We start from the raw sequence: 23,072 nt of genomic DNA on the forward strand, positions 1-23,072 counted from the left end.
TTCCTATGAATGATCATAGTATTTTTATGTAATCATACAAAAAATATTTTATATTTTTGTGCTTCTACTCTTTGACTTTAACTTAAGTCTTTATTTCACAGAAGCAGCAGTACTTTGACCTGAGTATGGGTTTCGCTTACTCTACTCACCTCTAACAGCTACATCCAATTTTACATCTATACTTTTGTTAGAAGCGTAAAATTGACTCGATCCCAGTTTCAGATTCGCCGTTTAAAACATGAGCCAATCCGGAGTCCGAGGAGGAGAGGACTTCATAAATATTAATTGAGCGGGAAGCGCTCTAACCAATAGGAACGAGAAACGGCGGTATGCTAATTAACATTTGACAGTTGCGAGAAAGTCCAGCCTTCGTCCGGAGGAGAGATGGAGAATGAGAGGAGTGGAGTCGAGTGTTGTGCTGGTATTGTTCAGTCGCTGAGTCTCAAACTGAGGATACTGTTAAAATATGATGGAAAACTGCGAATATATAGTCAGTAACAGCCCGGCTACCGCCAGGGTTTAAACACAGGGTCGTTTTTGTTCGTATTTTACGTGTTTCAGGGTCTAAAAACAGTTCAGCGATGCATCGGGCGTTTTCGTTCCCCGCGGCCGGAGAGCGGAGCCGCTATAAGGAGCGGCTGGAGGCGAGTCTGGCGGGGCTGCTGGAGCTGGAGGTGCTGAAAGAGCGCCAGGAGGGCCTGGTTTTGGGAGCTCTAGCTCTCGGCGATTCGGGCTGTGGGCGACCGGCATGGGGGCTCCTCCGGCACGGCTTCAGCCTCACTTCGGCCAGAGCCGGGGAGAAGTCGGCTTTGGCAGAGCAGCAGCAGGTAAGCTGAGGGTCCAGGGTTCACAGAGCAGGCTGTGATTTTTCAGAGGGTCAGATAGAAACTGATGTTGTCGGTGGGTCGTTGCTAGTTTTCTTCACTTAGAAACTAGAAGTCTGTACAACCAACTGAACTTTAATAAAGTTGCTAGTGGCTCTTGCTCGGTTGGCCAGAACCAGCAGTGAAAAGTCTGTTCAGAGGTAAAAGTTGCTAGAGGCTCTTAGGTTGGTCAGTTTGAACAGTCTGTTAAACTCATAATAAAGGGTCCATATCAAACCAGATTTCCTCACTTTTTAAAATGAAAAGAGTTTGAGGTTATATGCAAACATTGACTGTACCGTTAATTCCCCATTACATACACTTCATATATGAACACTAACCTGCAAAGCAGCTCATTTTCAACTCCTTGTTTTTGTGATGTCACAAAAACCGTCACACGTCCACATATCCACAGCCGTTTAGCCACACGCAAACACGCTGATGTTACAAGCCTAGACTGCTTTCTGGATGAGGTAGCCAATCAGAACAGAGGTAATTTGCATATCAGTCTTAAAGGCATAGATAAAAAAATCCTCCTGTTTAGAGGATGAGGAGGATAAAAAATAGTCATAAAACATTTATTATGACTGCTTTTGGTGTATAAAACCACACAAGTGTTAAAAATTGGCCTTTTAAGTTGCATAAGGGTGGGCAATATGGCAAAAATACAACATGATGAATAATTCTGTCTTTATAATGAAACACAGCAGTTGGTCAGTGTTCTTTAAATACTGAAGATATCCACAAAATGCACAGAAAGGATATTGTGACATAATGTGATGTAGTCTGCCATGATAATAATAAATATCATCATATTGCCCACCCCTAGTTGCTAGCATTTTTTGCAAATTTGATCAGTTTAGAATCTAAAATCTTCATTTCACAGAAAAGGTTTGCCTTTAGGTTTTTTTTTCACATAACTCACAGTGTTAAAACATGTGATGAACACGCTCATAACCATAAAATGCTTAAGACAAAGGCAATAAATAGTGCAACACATCAGATACCAGCATAAAAACATAAAACAGCCATGAAGATGAAACTCCCTTCCAGAGTTCTGCTCAGGGTCAAGCAGTGAAGCCATGGAGAGAAATGTTATCTAACCAGAACAGACATTCAGAGTTACAAAGGAGTTTTAGGATAAATGGTTTTTAAAACGGGGCCCTGCTGTCTCTCTAAGGTTAATGCTTCATAAATCAAATGAAAAATGCAAATGAGCTCATGGTATGCAGGCCTTTACATGCTGGCACTGACCCACTCAAATGTTTCACTGGCTCTGTGGTGCAATTTTTGGCAGAGCTCAGCCCACAGGTGAACTGAGGATGATTGTGAGCGTGTGCTGTAAAGCCGTTCACTGACAGTTTATGAGTAACTCTCACTGAAGATGCTGTTTACAATCAATTAGTTACAAGACAAGTGTTCCTTAGTAATTGGTGATACTGACCGAATGTAATGTGCTAATTATGCTAGATGTATCATGTTATCTGATTAGATTTTAGTTTGCATAATAAAGCTGATGACCCTATGTTTTCTGAGTACTGCACGCTAAAAGAAGGCCTTATGAACTTGACATAAGTTGTTGTGATTGGATTGTTTTCTTCTTTTAAAATGACATGCAGTATTATAACCTTACCCCGACAGAAACAAGGTTTTTTTAAAGAAAGCTCACATTTTTTTCGTTTAAACTGTATAGCAAATTATATAGAGATGATACATTATCAAATATAAGGTTAAAATGTAAATCAAATCCAAACGTCAGTCCAAAGACGATATTGTCTTTAAGCAATTATCTGCCGATACTGATATGATTTCAATATCATCGTGCATCTCTAAAATTCAAGTATTGTGCAGAAGTCAGGGACCATTTTTTGATATTTTTCAGTGAAAATGACCATAAAGTACAAATTATTCATAGAGATATTTCTGAGGAGACTAGATATAAGTTAATCCAGTTAGATAATGAAGGGAAAAGTCAAAATAAAATATTTGAAAAGAAAACAAGAGCTTTCAAAATTGAAAAAAAATGATTAAAAGATATGGAGAAAATGAGACTCCTAACAACCATGCAAGACTTGGTAGACCGCCGAAACTGTCCCCATCAGATACACAGCACTTAAAGCTTTCATCTTTGAGAGAAAATCAAGCTCCACTCTTGCTTCAGATTCTCAGAACATTTGACTGGCCACCCCAGATTCCAGACCGCCACATCATTGAACGTGTTTGGATTACTTGGATCGTAAAAAATCAGAAAATGCAACCAACTTCTAAGACTGAACTTTGAAGGAGTGAAAAAATAAACCCTGCGGATTTCTCTGAAAAACTAAAAGCAAGTCTGAAAAGAATAGAAGCTGTAATACAGGCACAGAGTGGACACAATAAAAACTGAACAAAACTGAAATTATATTTAGTTGTTGAGGCTTTTGTGCCGTTTTCTTTTTTTCTGCTTTTGTCCTGCTGTTGAAAAATTAATAACTTGTACCTAATGGCTGTTTCTACTATTAAAATTAAACATGTGAATTGTTCTCTGGCTTACGCTTGATATTATCTATCAATATTGCTAAAAATAAAAATCAATCAATGCTGGTAAAGCAATCTAAATTATATATTGTACAGCACTAGTGATACTGAGCTAGAATTATATGAAATATGCCAATACTAGAACAATATGGCAAACAAATGTCTTCAAGTGATGTGATGGCACTGAATACCAACAACAACACAGCACAGGACACTGCGTCTAATATAGAGCGGCATGTACAAATTGAAGGTATTCAGGGACACATATAGGTTTGTTATCTATGCCAAAGTAGGGCCACTGCAGCAGCTTAATCTCATTCTTTGAGTGTGTGACAGGCCCTGGTGGAAGCAAGTGGGGGGTCTGTGTACCAGCAAGCTGCCATGTGTTTGTGTCTGTGCATGTGTGAGGCCCAAGAGGCTATCAAGGCCAGAAAAGATATGCAGTAGGCCTGCTGCTTAACACACACCGGTTTATTCCTGGCATCATGACACTGACAGCAATCTGACAGTAAGCAACAGCTGGGAAAGCACCGGTCATACTGTCCAAATTCCCAGCATACGTGTGGGTGGCTCTGGGAGTGTGTGTCTGTCTGTGAGTGCATTGTGAAGAAAATTATCTCCTTGAGCAACTGTGACGGTGGGCCGTGTGCACGCTTCATCAGTATTCCCCCCTCATATCCAGTGGCTGAGTGTGACCGTAGATTGCAGCTGAAGTGTTGGTGTTCTGATTGAGGGGTCCTGAAAGAGGCTGTGGGTGTTGTGCTTGGTTTAGTGGGCTCCTTGCAGATCTGGTGCGCTAGGTGCAAACTTTACACTGCTGGGTGCAAATACTTTTCACCTTGAAGTGCGCAGTCTCTGTACAGCCTTTGATAACTGAAGGGTGTTGTTAAGCTGTGGCTAGTAGTGATTATTTTCTATAAATATCAGTTATAATATAAACTCTAGAGTAGAAATCTTCGTAGGAGTTTTTTTAGTTGTATAGTTGTTATAGTAGTTATTTTTACTATAAATTCATTTTATACTCCTGTTCTTGATATAACATGGTATAAAACCTGATGACAATCATACTGTTGATGATAGGTGGGCATGGTGGGAGGTTGAGGGGAAACATATTATTGGTCAAAGCTACACTATGTAAGTTTATGGGGAGGTGGAGACCTCTCTGGTGGAAATGTGTAATTGCATGCAATGAGCAAAAGAACATTTTGTTACGTTGTTTGTGCTTCGGACCCCCACGAGCGAAATAATCTGATGAATGCCCTTTGAAAAAGCCTTAAAAGAGATTTCAGGTGCTTCAAAGGTTTTTTAGTAAAGAAAATGGTTCTATATGGAACAATGAGTACTCAGAGAACCCTTCGCAGGTTCAAGAAAGGGTTCATCAGGTTGATGGACAATGTGCATGAATGTGCTATAAACGCTTCTACATAGAACCTTTTTAAAAAAGGTTCTATATAGCATCCAAAAGGGTTCTTCTATTGTTACAAGCTTGACACCATAACAATAGAGGAGGTGCTATATAGAACCATTTTCAAAAAGTTTCTATATAGAACCATCTACAGCACATTCTCCATCAGTCTGAAGAACGCTTTCATGATGCAAAGAAGCTTTTAATCATGCAAGGGGGTTCTTTGAGTATTCATGGTTCTATACAGAACCATTTTCTTTACTAAAGAACCCTTATAGCACCATATTTTTAAGAGTGTATTCAAAGAAAACTCAGTCAAAACGGACTTGTCTTCAGAGGATGTGAGTGAATTATCTACTATTGTCATCATATTTTCATCAGCGTAATGTTGATCTTGCATTTGAGACCTGAACATTAAGCTGGTGTGTGTGACGTTAATACGTAAAGACGTGTAACTTGGTCCAAAAAACTCCCGACACCTTTGACTTTTAAATTTCTGTTTCAGGCTTTACAGGGTGACTTGCAGCAGCAAACACACCATATTTTAGCATGTTTTTTTTTTTCGCCTCGCTCAGTAATACTACTTCTTTTTTTTTTTCAATTTGAACAAAAAATCTGACGTAGTGCAGCTCTGAAATTATTTTCCCCCCAATTACTGGTTTACATTGATGTTATTATAAAGCAGCAAAATCATTTCAGAGGTGGGACAAAGGTCATTAAATTTCCAAGATCAGTTAAAGAATATTGTCTTTAAAGCGAAATGATTTGGTGAATCATGCTTACTTTGATGTTGGGAATGAACTAACAAGGAAAAAAGGTCCATTTTGATTTGAGGCGGACTTTAATAATTCTGATAACTATGTGCGTTTACCAGTTATCTTTGTAAAAAGTCACAGTGGAAGTCAAGAGTCTCCCCGCAAAGCAAGTTCACATAGTTATAATCCAAAGAGTAAACAGTTGGTTATTACTTAATATTTATTTAAATTGTAGTTTGTAGTGAGCCTGTCCCATTCACAATATTTGTTGATGATGATTATTTTCCATATAAATAATTGTGATTAACAACTTTGTGTTGTATGTAACTATTAAAGTATGAGAATGAAAAATGAAAAATGGCTGATTAGCAATCTTACTTCCTAGATGTCAACACTTAGGCCAGAGACAGTGTCCTTGTGTCCTAAAATGAGTCATAATGCAAGTTATAACATAACGCGAGCACAAGCTGCATCGTGAGTGCTGCAGCAAGGGTCTCTATGGCGACAGGCAAGCCTGGCCAAGCTGTGTTGTATTGCCAGCGTGCTTTCATTTGGTCAGCTGTCATAGCAGAGTCTCCTGGAGAACTGGCTCGCTTGTATAAACTTGTATGTGACGCATCATCACCGATTCATCCATAGTAAAGATGTAAAGCAGCTCACGCTCTTTTGCTGTCAACATATTTCGTTGTTGAGGCTGTTGGAATAACAGTAGATCTCGTTTCACAGACCTCTGTCGCCTACGTACTGAGTATTTTAACTGCCACAGAAACGTAAGAAAGCACGTTGAGTGTGTGGACTGTGGATTTGCAGTGCTTTGTCTGGGCGTTGTCATTTTCATTTACGTTTATGTACTTGTGTCAGGTACATTCATGGCTTTGGTAGCTCATAATAGACACAGCTCAGGCTCAAATAAACAAACATTACTGTCTGCTGCCCTCTAAAGGTTATTAGAAAACTTTTTATTGTTTTTCGCCCATGACGTGTCTAAATAAGGCTTTTTTTTACTTTATTTTATTTACATGCATTTGCCTCAACCCCACTGAAAATGCACCTGCTTCACATTTGTTTGTTGTGATGTAAACATCATGAAAGCTAACAACTGTGAAAAATAATTGCAACCAGACTAATTGTGATCAGATGATTATGCAATAGATATGTAAATCTCTTACACTGATGACATCACTTGACTTCCTTTTACCTATTTTCTGAGGATCTATGAAGAAAAGCACATGGTAAGTCCACTGTGTCTTTTCAGTTATCAGAAATTTTCACATTTAGCTCATGATTTCATATGAAGCTTTTGGTTGACGTCACTGATGTGACCTACTTTAGGTAATTGTGAAAAAATAGAATACAGAAGGATTAAATATATTTTAGTGGATATTCTATGATCTACATGTGGTTTGATGCTCTGTAGCAGCCATTTTGTGAAATGTATTTTTCATTAAAAATATCACTGGTGTTACCTTATTGTATTTTCGTACCATTCCGGTCTTAGGCCCAACTTTTCCCCAACTTATTTAGTGGGCTCTGTAGGCTGGGGCCTTAGCCCTGGTTGCTGGCTAGAGAGGACATTGTTGCTGTAGCTGCTAGTTTGCTGCACTAATTACCACCATAAGCCTCCTGCCAGACTAACATTAGAGGAGCAGAAGAGCAAGTGAGCATGGAGATGATAATTGCACTGTTCAAGAGAATCTTGTTTGTTTGTGTCTTTCTCTCAGTGTTTTTCTGTGTCCACTCAGAGACTTCCATGCTGTTACCATGGCGGTGCGATTACATCATTCGGTTAAGCTATCAGGCTTTAGGTGATTTTCTCAGGAGCCGGGGGATGGGGGTGTTTTAGGGTGTGGGGTGTAGGGTAGGGTTACCGACAGACTCCAGCCAACTCCATCCCGTGAATGTATTTAAAAAGACGGCATATGGAGTCTACAGCGTAAGGGTGTAGCGCAGTGAGCAGACTTTGAAATGAAGACTGAGTGAATAACCCATGCAGATCCACGGTGATGGAATTTGCTCATTCCACATTTCTGACTGTGCCATTGTTAAACCTCTGCGTCAAGCATTCGCACTTTGGCAAAGCCATTACTCATGTTGTACGTTTGCAGCTTAATGTCATAACGTGTTGTTTTCAGCACATCTGTTCGGAGCCCTGTTTATGTAGACTGCATTTGACACCAGGAATTTCCTTACAATAGCTCAGTGCCTCGACACTGGCCAAACTGTCAGTCACCTATGGCTGCAGTCATTCGTCAGCAGCCAACAGCACCATACATGGGCCCAGCTCTGTGATGGAATCTGCAAGTGTTGATAAGAGCTTGTTGTTGTTAGCCTGTTCTGTGTGTTTTGTCTGTAATATAAAGCCTTAAGTGGAATGGAGTACAGCATCTGAGCTGTTAGGTCCAGAGTTCCAACTATATTGCATACAGTGAAATGTAACAGTAACAGAGACCCTAATACTCACCAGATATGCAGAACGGATTGCTGATTTGGTTAGTAACTGTCTTTATCGATGGCACGATACCACTGAAATCTTGAGTAGTGGCTGACACTGAGATGGATCCAGTATTTTTTCTTTACAAACTGCAACGCTGTAATTGAAGCACTTTACTTAAGATGAGCATCTAAACGTAGACTGTCATGTTCAAACTGGTCAGTACTTTTTTCCCTCCAATATCCAGTCCCGCATTTTCTGCTGATATCAACCCAAAGCCAATACCTTCTTTTGGATCAGAGCCATCTCTAATCTTTATATGCTACTCAGTGACAAGTAGCAGATGTGATAACTGTTTGCTCAGCATCCCTAACAAGATTGCTTTAGATCCCAGAGATCTACGTTTTCTCTGTTCCGATTAGCCGTTTAAGCTACTAAATCTCTCTGTGTATTTAATTTCATTATCATCTTCAAGACTCAACACTTCCAAAACCCTGCTGAAAAAAAAAACAGCACAATCTTAGCCGGTCTGTTCTGGTTTATGCTTGTCTGGTGCTGGTTTAGCTGGTCACCCAGCACAGTCATACTGGTTGACTGGCATACCAGCATCTAAAACACAACATATGCTGGCTTTGCTGGTGACTCCCTAAACCTAATAATTGGTTGTGCCACCCTTGGCTGTAGCAACTGCAATGGAAGGTTTGCAGTAGCTTGTGTTGAGTCTTTCACATCGCTGTGGAGGAATTTCGGCCCACTCTTCGTTGCAGAATTGTTTTAATTCGGCTACGTTGGAGGGTTTTGGAGAATGAACTGCCTGTTGAAGGTCTTGCCACAGCATCTCAGTGAGATTCAAGTCAGGACTTTGATTCGGCCACTCCGAAACCTTAATTTTGTTTAGTCCATTCAGAGGTGGACTTGCTTGTGTGCTTTGGGTCATTGTCCTTTTGCATAATCCAACTGCCCTTGAGCTTTAGGTCACAAACTGACAAGCGGATATTCTCCTTAAGGATTTTCTGATAGAGAGCAGAATTTATGGTTCCATCAAGTATAACAAGTTGTCCAGGTCTTGCCGAAGCAAAGCAGCACCAGACCATCACATTACCACCACCATGTTAGACTGTTGGTATGATATTCTTATGGTGAAATGCAGTGTTAGCTTTACCCCAGATGTATCAGGACCCATGTCTTCCAAAAAGTTCCACCTTTGACTCATCAGTCCACAGAATATTATCCCAAAAATCATGGAGGTCATCTAGATGTTTTCTGGCAAGTGTGAGATGAGCCTTTGTGTTCTTTTTGGTCAGCAGTGGTTCGTGCCTTGCAGCTCTCCCATGGGTGCCTTTTTTTTCTTATTGTGGAATTGTGTACATTGACCTTAACTAAGGCAAGTGAAGCCTGCAGTTCAATTAGATGTTCATCTGGGTTCATTTATGACCTTCTGGATGAGTCGTCAGTGCACCGTTGGTGAAATTATGGTGGGCCGGCCACTCCTGGGAAGTTTCACCACTATTCCATGTTTTCTGCATTTGTGGTTAATAGCTCTCAATGTGGTTTGCTGGAGCCACAGAGCTTTAGCAGTGGCTTTAAAACCCTCTCCAGACTAGGCTCGGTAGACTAATTTGTTTTCTTTCATTTGTTTACTTTCACTATGTGAATTTAAAATCTGTTTCAGGGGATTAAAACTAGTCAGAGCTTGTATGCAGGATAGTTATCTGGGTGATTCAAGGGTGGGCCAGCAGTGGCAAACAGTCCTCGGGCTGCCAAACTTATCAAGCCATTGGACCGATAAATGCTAGATATTAAAGTTCTATTTTAGACCTGAATCCCAAAAAGGCTGACGTCGGTCATACATTTTACTATGCTGACAGGTGCTGAACGTTACGTTCCATTGCGGTTCTATAGGGAACTGGAATACTTGAGGAGTTTGGATTTATAAAGTGTTTTGCTAGGTTATTTTACTTCTACTTTAGTCATTGTTTAATTGAATTAACAATACTTTTTCCTGGGGATTGGTTTAAGCTACTCTACCCAACTCCACACCATGACCCACAGCAGCATTAGCAGCAAACTCTATTGCTGTCAGCTTGTGTCTGGTAGAGTGGTGTATGTGGACTATAAGCAGTATGGAAACTGAGGCTGTGATGGGAGAAGCTCTGTGGAGGAACAAATGATCATTGAGGCGAGGGTCTCACAGGAGCCCCTTAACCGCAGAGCTTAGGCCAACACTTGCATTAGCTCATTTACATGAGCGCTCAGCAGCAGCTCTTATAGCTGATATGAAGGCACAGAGAAAAAAAAAACACTTTAGAAAAGATATTTTACATTAAATAAAAAAATCTCTAAACCCATTTGGAAAGCTTTTTAGCAAAGTTAAGGGTAAAATCATCTGCATTGCTTTCATCGTCTTCTAGAGCGTGCTCTGCTAATTATGTCAGCACTTCTGGCAGTCAGAGCGGTTGTGGCTGCAGATCTGTGCTTCACATGCTTATGCGTGTGAAAGCATTGTATGTTGAGAGATGTACCATGTGTTTAAGTGGCTCGCTTTATTTAATACATATCTCTGCATTTCCCATAATTTCTGAAGAAAGAAAACATTCCCCTTAGTGTTGTGTAAGAGTTTTTGGTAAAGACTCTGATCTGATGGCAGTGTAGCAGTATGACCTGACTGCCTTTTGTGGTTGCTGCACTGTGAATACACAAAAAGTCCTTCTTTGGCTGACTGTCTTCTGCAGGCCCAAGCCACATGGTTGTTGTACCCTTAGTCTCTGTTTCTGTCACAATCATTACATAATTGCTTGATCACATTTGTTTGAGCTAATTGCAATTATGTAAGCTGACCACAATTATTTTCCACAGTTGTTTTCACAATGCTGTGTTTATGTTGCATAACACAGTGTGAATTAGGTGCTTTTTAACTGTTGAGTTCAAATAAACGTAAATATAAAAAAGAAGACACATTTATTGAGACGCCTTGGGTCTTACTAGAACAATAAAAGTTGTTACTAGGGATGCTACTAGGGATACTAGTTGTTAGTAGGGATGCACTGATCATGATTTTTTATGGTAGATTCAAATTCCGATTTCTTTACAGCCAAAATTGGCCAGTGGCTGATTTTATTGGCTGATTTTATTAGACTTTTTAAAATCCAAAGTTTACACTGGGGGGGGGCTAATGAACACATAAAACACACTAACTCATCTCCAGTACTTCTCATTGGCCAAACTTACAATATTAACAACATGTATTTGTTATTTAATGGGCCAAACTGGCATTTAAAAACAATTCTTATTCAATTTTAAATGAGTTGCCTATTTAAATAGTATGAATTAAATAAAATGCTACATCAGAAATAAGAGGCAACTGACTGTTTAGCACAATGAGCCATGCATAATTATGTGATAACATTTTGGTATAGATGTAGCTGCGTGAGTGCACTTACCTGACGTTACTTACATCATTAAAATTGCAATGCCGAGCCAAAATAAAAACAATTTTGTGTATTGCCTCCAGCTGACTCCAATCCTGGAGATTTCTAGTTATTACTATGATGAATTGTAATATATGTGTTCGCTAAGCATAAATTAAATGTCATTCTAAAAATTATAGGCAAATAACATTGACATGGATTAAGATTAGTCTTGGATTAAGATGCACCTTTAGTGGTGTTTTATCATTAAAATCCTATTAAGTCTTAGTTTGGGCTTGATCCAGGTAAGGGAAATGGGCGCTAGATTTGGGCTGTGTGCAGTTAGTTCTGAGTGCATAGTACCACCCTGTAAAAGTTTAGGTTAGTTCTATGTTAGCCTTATCATTGCCAGTGTAGCTGTTAGAGAACCCTGACCAATAACCATAAAGCTGCTGTTTTAGCAACACATGGCAATGTTTAATTATAACCAGATTCATGGACATGAATTAAGGCTAGTCTTGGACTAAACTGCAATGTCAGTGATGTTTTGCCATTAAAAATCCCATTGAGTCTAGGCTTAGTCATGGGGAAACTGGCCCTAAGTTGTCTCAGGATAAGCTAATGAGTTTTTCTTTAGCATTCTGAATTGTCAAATGAATTAAAAGCAAAAAGTTGACATGTTAAAAATCGAAGATGCTTAAGTTTGAGCACTCCGTTGTCCATGAGTTGTTTTTTTTTTTTTTATTTTAACAAGTCCAGTGAAAAGACCCTCAGTTCAGAGGGGTCACAAGCATCCTTTCACTCCTACGTGTCATTTTACACTTAAGCGTTGTTAATACAATGAGTGGGTGTTTAAGGGTGTGGGTGTAGCAGCAGCTTTTAGGGCAGACACGTACTTATCATTACCATTGTACCAAAACTTTGTAAGTGGTAAGTGTACAAGAGGAGGAAAGAAAAGTTCTTAACTTTAATATGTAGGATTTCATTGCACGTAACTTTGGACCATTTCTATTGGTTCATTTGTTATGACATGTTCATGCAATGTAAAGGACAGCTTGCACGTTCAAATGGTGTAAAAATTGAATTATGAGGTTTTACTAAGACAGTGATATTATAAAGAAGCAGGATTATAATGTTAAATTTGGTTATTTTTTGATTGTCATTGACAGTTGTCGACAATGCCTGCCGTCCTTTGTGTTTTTTTTTTCTTCTGACCTGTTACTGAGCTGTCCTGCTGAATGGAACCAAAAACAGACAGTTAGAAAAGAGCAATCAGGTGACAAAGTCAGTAAAGCTAAATTGACAGATGAAGCAGAGACACAATCTTCCATTCATTCATAAACAGAACATTCTGTTCCTTTCATTCCCAGACATTCGTTCCCTCTCTGCATTCTTAAGCTGTACAACTGAACGCAGAGACGGGATGCCACCCTGAGTCACGCTCTCTTTCTCACTCATCTGGCAATCCTGCAGACTTTTACACACTCAGGGTGCAGCACATACATACATGCAGGAGGTCATTAACCTCAGTACACAGTCTACACAGTCTCCACTCACACCCCAGAGACCTACAGAGTAATAAAATAAGCAGAATCAGACAGACTTTATTGTTGAAGCAGACTGTTTATAATAAGCACAGTCAGTCTCTTTGAATACAAGCATTTCTTAAGCGTTCAGCTGCATCAGCAGCCTCTTTGTTCTCTGTGGTATCTTAATCTCAGCCTTTATCTCACAAAAGTGAGAACTGGAATGATCAAAAATATTAACTAATAAAATACATGGAGGTTTCACAGTAGTAGTTGTTTAATGGATTGTAGTTGCTCCTCATATGTGCTTGATATTTATTTATGTGTGTGGTAAGTGGGGGCACTAGGCCTGTGCCGGAGTCCTCTGGTTTAAAAATTTCTTTAACTGCTGATCTCCTGGGATGTTCCCACATATGAGTCTCCAGAATTTACTCAGAATGGTGCAATAAAGAAAAGATATCCAGTGAGAAGCATTTCCCCTCATTGAAATGCCTTTTTGATGGGAGAGGTCAGTGGAGAATGGCCAGACTGGTTTGTGCTGACAGAAAGGCTACAGTAACTCCAATAACCACTCTGTACAATTGTGGTGAGCAGAAAAGCATCTCAGAATGCACAACACGACGAACCTTGAGGTGGATGGGCTACAACAGCAAAAGACCAGATCAGGTTTCACTTTTGTCAGCCAAGAACGGAAAGCTGAGGCTGCAGTGGGCACCGGCTCACCAAAACTGGACAGTTGAAGACTGGAAAAGCATAGTCTGGTCTGATGAATCTTGATTTCTGTGGGGAATATTTGCTTGGTATGCTTTGGGCCTCTTAATACAGTTTACCCACCTTCTAACTTCCAGCATGACAGTGCACCATGTTACAAAGCAAAAATCATCTCGAAATGGTTTCTTGAACATGACAATGAATTCACTGTTCTTTAGTGGCCTTCCCAGTCTTCGCTCAACATCCGCTTTTGCAGATCAATCTCATTTATGTTAGGTACATTAAAATGTAGTATTTATCTAGGATATCATGTCACCTAACATTTAAAATTTCAGCTATGTTCATGGGAATACTAGTGTCTTGCTGTGGTTTGCATGAAATAAATCAATAAATGAGTGGCGGATGTATCACCGGGGGCTGTTACTGTGGTTAACCATCACCAGGTGCAGGCCTAGTGGGTACTGTGACAGATCTTGCTCAATTAAAAGCAGAAGAATGGAGCCAAAAATATACTTCACTGAAGAAAAACGTTTGAACTTGTAAACACAATCAAGTGTCTAAACGTGAAAACTAAATATTTTCTTTTTTTGTCGTGTGTGATGCAGTGACTGTGGGCAGTTTGATTTTACTCTGATTTGAATTTGGCTTTATGTTTTAATAAAAACACTAAATTAAAATGCTAAGGAACTTAACTGACTGGCAAAAGAGAAAAAAAGAAAAATCTCTTGGCCTTTGAGATTCATAACAAGTACTTTGAAGGTCCAATAAAGGCTCCTAAGTAGTTCTTGGCTTGGACATGCAGTTCTAGAAAATATCTGTAATTTCATAAAAATGTTCTTCATGCTTGCACCTTACATTTACTAAAAAATTCTCTAAAGAACCATTGATGAAATGCTCATTAGGAACCCAGAAGTGGTTCTTCTATGCCATCACTCCACAGAATTTTTTTGCACCACTATTTCTTTAGAGTGTATGGAGAGAAGATGAGATTTATGTATCCTGTTTTGAGTTTGTGTATTTGTGCTTGTGTGTTTGCAGGGTTTGATGACAGTTCTTCAGCAGCAGGTGGGAGAATTGAGGGTCGATACAGAGAGCAGCTCAGTGGAAAACCCGACTGAAGCAGGAGACAGTGGACCAAGCTCAGGTACTGCTCAGCTCACCAGTCCGATACTAAACCTTGTAAATAAGTATTGCTCTGTGAGTTTTTTCAGTGAAGAAAAATGAAAGCTTCTTGTGTTAACTCTACATATAAATAAAAACTATGGCTTAATGTATACATTAGAAGAGATATTTGCAAACCTGAGCAAACATACGGCTTCTCATCATGTAAGCCCATAATACAGAGACATGACATTAGCAAGTCTCGTTCATAATTAAATCACTGTGGACTTTATTAGAAACACCTTTCTTGAACTTCCACTCACTGACCACTTTATGAAATTGAGAGACCTTGCAGGTCTACTATATACAGCACTGTGCCAGTACTGTGTTAGAGAGCCCCCTTCATTTACTTAACTTCTTAAAGTGGCCTTTAAGAACACATTATTGATTTGTAGCTATTTCTGAGGAGATTAAATATAAGATTCACTGGCAAAAGGAAGGGGAAAGTCAAAGGAAAATATGTTTAAAAAATAGGAGTTGTGGAAAAATAGCTAAACGATACAGAGAAAGTGGGACTCCTAACAACCATGCCTGGTTCAGCACCAAAACTGTCACCATCAGATAAACAGTACTCAACGCTTTCATTTTTAAAGGGAGGAGAAAATCGAGCTCCACTCTTGCTTCAAGAAAAAAATCCACAGGTGTTTGTATCGATCCTTCTACTGTGAGGGAGCAATTCAACGCTATGAGTCTGAAAGGATGTTCAGCTGTCAAGAAGCTCTTACTGAGAAAACAGCAAGTTTGCAAATAAGATAAAACTGTTGGTGTTCTTAGAACAATGGATTGGCCACTAAATACAACCACACTGAACGTGTGTGGGATCGCTTGGAGCGTGAGAAGCAGCAAATGCAGCCAAGTTCTAAGACTGAACTCTGGAGGTGTGGAAAAATGTCCCTGCAGATTTCTTTGAAGAACGGAAAACAAGTCTCCTGAATAGAATAGAAACTGTAGTAAGGTAAAGAGAGGACACACTAATAATGAAATATTTAAGGTGGTATGTAACTGTTGAGGCTTTTGTGTGGCTCCAAAATGGTAATTTTACAAGAGAAGGAAAAATGTTCTTAGCTTTTAATAGAAGTTAATGTGAAGATGCTTAATTCCATGTAATTTTGGAGCATTTCGATTGGCCAACTCATCATAAAATTTTCACAGTGTTAAGGACAGCTGCAGTGTTCAAATGATATAGAAGAATAAAAATTGAGACATGTTTTATTCTGAACAGCAATGATATCTTTACATTACATCATATGTCAGTTTTTGTCTACACAGTTCCTGACGCTGTGTGTTCATGTTTTGTCAGGTTTCTATGAGCCGAGTGATACTCAGTCGCCACTGGACTCAGGAGAACTCTCCCCCAGGACCACATTCCCTGTACGATCATCTAGTGCCAATGAAAGGCCCATGTCTGCTGGTGAGCAGCCCACATAAGCCATCTTTCTCTCTCCCTCTCTTCCCTGCCTTTTATCTCTCCTCATATCCCTTCACCTCTGTGTTCCTCTCACTTGAAGCCTCACACTGATACTATCTGCTTTCTACAAATTTGCCCTTTTTAGTCTGTCTTTTTTTAACCTCACTTCAGTTAAGGGGTTAAACTAGTTCTATAATTGCATCAGTTAGTCCTGCAGGCAGCACACACACACCTCCCGTTTAGTCATGAGACCTGCTGCGCACTGAGACCTCAGTGTGCACACACACTCAGCTCGCAGAGAAAGGAGCTCTATGTGAGCGAAAGGACACACACACTGCATGATATGGACAAATGACCATATTGCGCTCACATTGCTACATGTTGTGATTTCTGTGTGCTTTGCAATGAGAAATGTTTGTTGATTATGATTTACTTTTGCTGGATCATGTAAATATCTTGATTAGGGTTGCAAATTTTGGCAAATTCTTTTGATGGATCATTAGTCGATGATTCAATTAACTGGCAAGTCTAAAATCGAGGACGCCACCCATCAAAATATCAGTTATAAAATATATAGTTTGGGTCCTAAAATCTGATTGGCAGAGCCACATTCGAAAAAGTGTTACTCGTAGGGATCGTGGAACATAGTACTGATGAGTCGAACCAGTCATATGCGTATATATGAAACTATAATAAACATACCCTGCATAACAGTCAGGTTTGTTTAAACTGAGAGGCTGACAAGTATAGTATGTTCATGATTTTCTGACCAAAACTAAAACGTTAACGACATGACTGGAATATACAGTGATGGACTACTGAAAGTTTTATATTCCAAGGATCTTGAGTTATATTTACCACTCAATTTTAGCCCAATTTAAAAGGAACATTAACACCGTGACTGAGGGTGTAATTTGATTCATTCAGCACATGTAAAACCAAAATGCTTTACAAAAAAGAACAAAAGATTTCCACCCTCCGTTCACCACTTTCACACACAAAACGTAAAAAGCATACTTTAAGACAAGAAGAAGAAAAATTCCTGGAATGCACACCTTAAAGATCTTGTGGGTGCATTCATACAAAGCATGTCCACTACAAATGCAGGAGCAAGTCCATTCAAAGCTTTAAAAGCCATCAGTGCCATTTTATATTGGATTCTGTAATGCACTGGGAGTCAGTGCTAGGATGCTAAAACTGGATCTTTCTTTAAACTGGGCTCTTTTGCATGTTGTGCTCAGCATTGCAATATATAAGACCAATATCAGAATAATGATTAACTAACAATATATTGTGCAGCCGTAACACACGCTCACACTCAGTTCATTAGTTTCCTTTTTTGAACCTTGTACACATTTTTGCCCTTTTTTTCCCCACTTAATTACAGTGAAATGAAGCAATAGTCTGTTACCACATGACCACTTCTTTAGTCTCTTAGAGCAAAGGGTGGCACTGGCTCTTTCAGTAGGGAAAAACCGGCCACATAACTATGTAGATAAGTCAGTGGCTGTAGTCACTTCCTCCCAGTGGTGCCGAACACAAGCTGTAGAATGTACCTCTGCACTGCTAAGGACCTTGCTATGGTTATTTACTGAATTTCCAGTCAAAGCAGCAAATAAGTACAAGTTATTCATTTTTCAGTGTCTGGGAAAAGCTGAAAACAGAAAATTACACCACAACAATGAAATATAATATAAAATATTTGAGTGTTTACTGTGTCCACCCTGTGCCTTGACTATAGCCTCTGTTCTTTTCAGGAAACTTGCTTTAAGTTTTAAAAAATCTGCAGGGATATTTTTCAAAGTTGGTGGCATTTTCTGCTTCTCGCAAGCCAGTTAATCCTAAACACATTCAGTGATGTTGAGGACTGGACTCTGGAGTGGTCAGTCCATTACTCTGAGAACACCAGCAGCTTCTTTGTCTGATTTTGCAAATTTTGTCCATTTCCTTTTCTCAGTAACGGCTTCTAGACAGCTAAACATCCTTTCAGACTCATTACACTGACGTCTTCTCACCTTGGAATGATGGACAGAAACACCTTGCTTTCGGATCCGAAGCAAGAGTGGAGCTTCATTTTCTCTTAAAGAGGAAAGCTTTAAGTACGGTTTATCTGATGGTGACCAGTTTGGTGGTCTACCAGGTCTTGTACAGTTGTTAGGCGCCCAGTTTCCTTTGTAGCATTTATTAAGTTTTTTAACTCCATTTTTTGAAAAACTCCTGTTTTTTTTCTCCTGACAAAATTAGTAACTGGCTGTTTTCACTGGAAATTAAATAAATGAAGATGTGTGATTTTTGCTGGAACAGTGTTACATTTTATGCAGAGCAACTACAGACATCACTATAAACACACAATAAATACAATACAAATGGTACAAACAGGCAGTAAGTTAAATAAATACAGGCAATGAACTATAAAAGAAACAATACCATCCTTAAGTACAAGACAGAAACTAGAATGGAGACTAAACAGTAAATAAATGGACTACAGTGAGCAACTCATCATGTTGCATTGGTGTTATGCAACTGTCACTGCACCTCTTAAGAACAACAAGCTTGAAAATTCATGACTCAGAAGGTTTCTGGAACAGTGAGCTGCTTCCAGGATTTATCAGCGGTGATAAATTATTCAGTATAAATACTCATTGCATTGTGATTAGTGAGAATGTGGCATTTAATTTGCTCACATTCATGTACATAGATACATACTAACATGCCCATCTATGAGCGTTTACGTACATAAAAAAATATATTTCCACTGTTTTGGCCAGTAAGTATCTGATATTGTAGGGGATATTTTATTACTGACCCAAATGAAATGGTCAAAAAACTATGCATAAACATATATATCCAGTAACACGTGTATCACTGTATGTCTAAAACATTTGAGTAACTTTCAATCTTAGCAGCAAAAACATCATGTTCCACTCACCAAAACCAGACTGTCACCAAGGCCCCTTCAAACCACACTGAGACGATGCTCTGATTCTCTGTAGGGTCAGGGTATCAGAATGGATGAGGTTTGAGAGGAATGCGATGTTTTTGCTGCTGGTAGAGAGTGTTATGCTAATAGTTTTTGGACTCAGTGTGATTTATTTTGGCTGTACTTCATTTTGAATTATTTGAGCTGCTTATTTAAGTTTGAGCTGTCCTCCTACTTCAGGCATGTAGATGGTTTCTCATGCACATGCTCAGTGTAAGCTCTGACTACCACAGAAGGCTGGCACATGCTGTTTAGCAAGCTGCTGCTGGGCTGTTTCTATTGCCTGTAAATATGCACTATAAGTTTAGTTAATTTGAAAAAAAAACTGCATTTTCAACAATCTCAATCAATTGTATTATTTTTGAGACAATGATGGGCAAGTTTGCTCCTTAATAGTGATGTGAAGGAAGGTATACATGAGTCATCCTTGAAGGCCAATTTATGCTCCTGCAAAATGTTGAAGTATTTGCATAAAGACACAGAGATTTACGGTTAATCGTAACTTGTGAAGGAGCTAATGTGCATATCTCAACTATGTGTACTGGCACATCTGTGGTGCTGTGTATAAAGCAAACACTGACTGGTTGAATAGGGAAGTATAGCTGGTGATGTTGGGGTAACTAGCTTGATCATGCCTAGTATTTTTATCTCTTCTATCCGTTCTCTATCTACTACAATGTAGTGTGAGGCCTTTTCTCAGTTTGAAAACGCAATGCCATTTCTGTCTTCTTTGCTTTCTGTATATTCAAAGTTGTTTTATTATATGCTGAACATTCCTGAGTGTGGTTTTGGTTCTGTTTGTAGGAGATGCGTTTGTTGCCAGCCGTGACGGACTTCAGGTCAGTGGGGGACGTTCTCTGCTTCCTCGCTCGCTCTCAGCCCCCCAGCCACCCCTGACGGGCATAGCAGAGAGAGGAGTAGAGAGGGAGCAGTGGTTCTGGCCAGTAGGAGATGCAGCAGGAGAGGAGGACTTCCAGCAAGCTCAACGCATGGAAACCTACATCCTGGGCCTGATCCAGCGCCGTCTGCTTACTGCCAGGCACTGCAAACCTCGCACCAGCCTAAGCCCTGAAGCCAGAGGAGTGGTGAGGCAGGGCAGCCTCTGCTGCAAAGAGCCTCCCTTTGCCATCGAGCGCCACAAGGCTTCACCCAGCCCTGAGAGGACACCAGCATGGGCCTCCTATTGCTTGGAAGAGGAGCGGCTCGGGGGCCTCTCCCATGAGGAGGCACTCCCTGTGCACTATCCCAGGCCTCCTGCGCTTGCGGGAATCCGCTCCACTTCGCTGGACTTCCCCTGTGGAGCTCTGGAGCCCAGCAGCAGTGAGGCAGACTCGCCCCAAAACTACCAGGTCCCACACTCGCCCTCCTCGGATGAACAGCTGGTGAATGCCCAGTACATCCCAGCCCAGCCATGTCGTGCTCCGACCAGAGCCAAAACGCACCGCGCCCACTCCGCTCCCAAAGCCAGCCGCCCCACCCACTCCCCTGAGAGAGCAGAGAGAGCACAACCCAAACCACGAGCTGTCCCAAAGAAGTGTCGTTTCACAGAGGAAAGGGCAGCTACCAAGAAACCTGGCCGAAGGGCTTGCCGCTCACAGTCGGAAAACAGCTTGCTGGGCCAGAAGGGGGCACCTGAGCGCAAGTACAGCACCGTAGAGCGCGACAACGGGCGGGCTGGCCATAGCAAAAGCCGCCGCTCTCAGGGTGGCCTGGGGCATCGTCGCTGGCGCTCCACACTGGAGCTCAGTCAAGACGAGGCAGAGCCTCCCCCTCCGCCTGAGCAATCCACCAGACGTCCCCGCAGACCCCGCCCTGGCCCACCCCCTTACTCCTATAGTCAAGCTCCCCAGCACCTTCATCATCCACACCACTTTCAGCATCATCAACACCTTCACTCTCCGGACTATCTGCCATGCCGACCTGACGGGGGCTATAAGCACGCAGGTCCCGCCGAGTGGGAGTCCAGTCTAAGTGAGGGTGAGTCTCCAGGCTCCAGCTCCATGTCTAGTGACTCAGATGAGAGTGGAGGACTGGTGTGGCCACAGCAGCTTGCACCCCAGCTGGCACCGCCCTCACCTCCTACTCCTCCTGGAGCCCCACTGCAAACCAAAGCCTTAGTCAAGATTAAGGCATCTCATGCCCTCAAGAAGAAGATTCTGCGCTTTCGGACTGGATCCCTCAAAGTCATGACTACCGTCTGAGCTACAGGGTATTGCAGTGGTTCCCAGTCCTGGTCCTGTAGTACCCCTGCCCTTCATGTTGTTAGGGTTTTGCGAAGCTTGCTTTTGCCAAGTTATTGAGGTCCAGTACAGCTGGCTTCACCTCAATTTTTCCCGGTTCACAGAAAATTACCTATTACAAAGTAAAGCCCAGAAACTGAAATCTGACGTCTCTGGTGGAAACGCACCTAAAAGGTCCTAAGTTCTTAAAGTTCCTGGTTCCTGATAAAGTTCCTGTGGGGGAAACATGGTTTTAGTGTTTCTCTTGCTCAAACATATCCATTTCAACTCAGGAAGGACTTCTTATTTAGGCGATTAGTTAATTAACAAGTCCTGCAAAGGCACCAGGACCAGGACTGGGGAACCACTGGGGTACAGGATCAGTTTATCTTTCCTAGCTAATGCCTTCCGGAGGGACCCTTTAAGGCAATGGTTCTCAAGCCAGTCTTCAAGGCACCCCAGACAGTCCACATTTTGCTGGATCCTAACTTTCAATACATAGGGAGAGAGTGAAAATGTAGACATTCTTATTAAGAATGTAGACTGTCTGGGGTTCCCTGAGGACTTATTTGAGTCTTATTTGAGTCTTTATTGAGAATTTATTAAGCAGCGTCTTGGTGTAGACTTCTGCAGCCTGAATGACAGCAGAGGCATCTAAGTTCTGTCTGCCTCAGATTTACAGAGAATCTGAGCCTAAAGCCATCCCTGTACATATCTGTGTATGCGGTTGAAGGTGCTTGTATTTATGATTGTACTCTGTAAATAAAAATCTGGGACCATGTCATTAGAATGTTTGTGGTTGTGAGAGACAGAAAATGATCTTACGCAGAAGAAGTGCTCCTGCATGCAACTCACAAACAATTTCCAGCTATAGAACATAATTACAGCTTCATTTCAGTCACAGCCACCCACATAAAAGTAGCGTAAGCTGCTTCGCACTGAGAAAGAGCCAGGGAAGGGTCAGTGATCCAGGGAAAGAAGAAGCGAAGATCCAAAAGACTGCCCTGCCCAGACAGATGATGACAATACGGCAAGTATAATTCAGACAGGAAATCAAACGGGGCCACGTTCAGCACAATGATACTCTTAGACCGTCCTGACAGAGAAGTACCTGTCAAATATTACAGTGTATGAGATTGTATCTGCGCTAATGCTAGTGATCTCTGCAGCATTCTGTTTATTGTTTTTGGCTGAACTTGAACTGGGTGGTGATCTGTTTTTCGTGAGACACGAAGCAGCAGAGCGTTGTGGGTGTTCCATCAGGGCGAGTGTGAGGAAGTTCACTGCTGCAGCCTCACACGCACAGGGCCACCCACAGCACAGAAGCGAGAGTCTGGGGAGGGCTATAGGCTACAGGTAAAGGGGTAAAACAGGGGTTTAGAAGGTGGGAACCACAGCCTTACTGGATGCCAACAATTTGGGAACATTACCATTCACTTTTTGTTTTATTATATAGACTTTGCAGCATTGATATCATAAAAATGTGATTGAAAGTGGGTCTGGATAGATCGAGCTCTCTCTATACAGGGAGATTCCAGCCTAAGACTAGCATTTAAAATGTTATGTAATTTACTGTAGCTGCATTGCATCTTTCAGCCTGTTCACTATTTTGTACCCTTTTTTGTGTTTTCATCCATGAAGGTTCTCTTGCTGCAGTACCCAGCATGCTTATTGCAAATACTTCATACA

General features: G+C 40.9%; 1 protein-coding gene across 1 annotated transcript; it reads left to right on the forward strand.

Moving 5' to 3' along the window:
- Positions 1 to 358: 358 nt before the first annotated feature.
- On the forward strand, positions 359 to 22,165 carry dact3a (dishevelled-binding antagonist of beta-catenin 3a). Its single transcript, XM_036595788.1, has 4 exons — positions 359 to 827; positions 14,654 to 14,759; positions 16,077 to 16,187; positions 19,969 to 22,165. The coding sequence occupies exons 1-4, from the start codon at positions 582 to 584 to the stop codon at positions 21,363 to 21,365; spliced, it is 1,860 nt and encodes a 619-aa protein (XP_036451681.1). The 5' UTR covers positions 359 to 581; the 3' UTR covers positions 21,366 to 22,165.
- Positions 22,166 to 23,072: the final 907 nt, after the last annotated feature.

This window comes from Colossoma macropomum, unplaced genomic scaffold, assembly GCF_904425465.1.
Source record: "Colossoma macropomum unplaced genomic scaffold, Colossoma_macropomum, whole genome shotgun sequence".
Taxonomy (NCBI): Eukaryota; Metazoa; Chordata; class Actinopteri; order Characiformes; family Serrasalmidae; genus Colossoma; species Colossoma macropomum.

Coding starts and splice junctions, on each gene's coding strand:
- dact3a (XM_036595788.1), top strand. CDS start 582: ATGCATCGGGCGTTTTCGTTCCCCGCGGCCGGAGAGCGGAGCCGCTAT. Junction 828..14,653: donor CTTTGGCAGAGCAGCAGCAG/GTAAGCTGAGGG, acceptor GTGTGTTTGCAG/GGTTTGATGACAGTTCTTCA. Junction 16,188..19,968: donor TGAAAGGCCCATGTCTGCTG/GTGAGCAGCCCA, acceptor TTCTGTTTGTAG/GAGATGCGTTTGTTGCCAGC.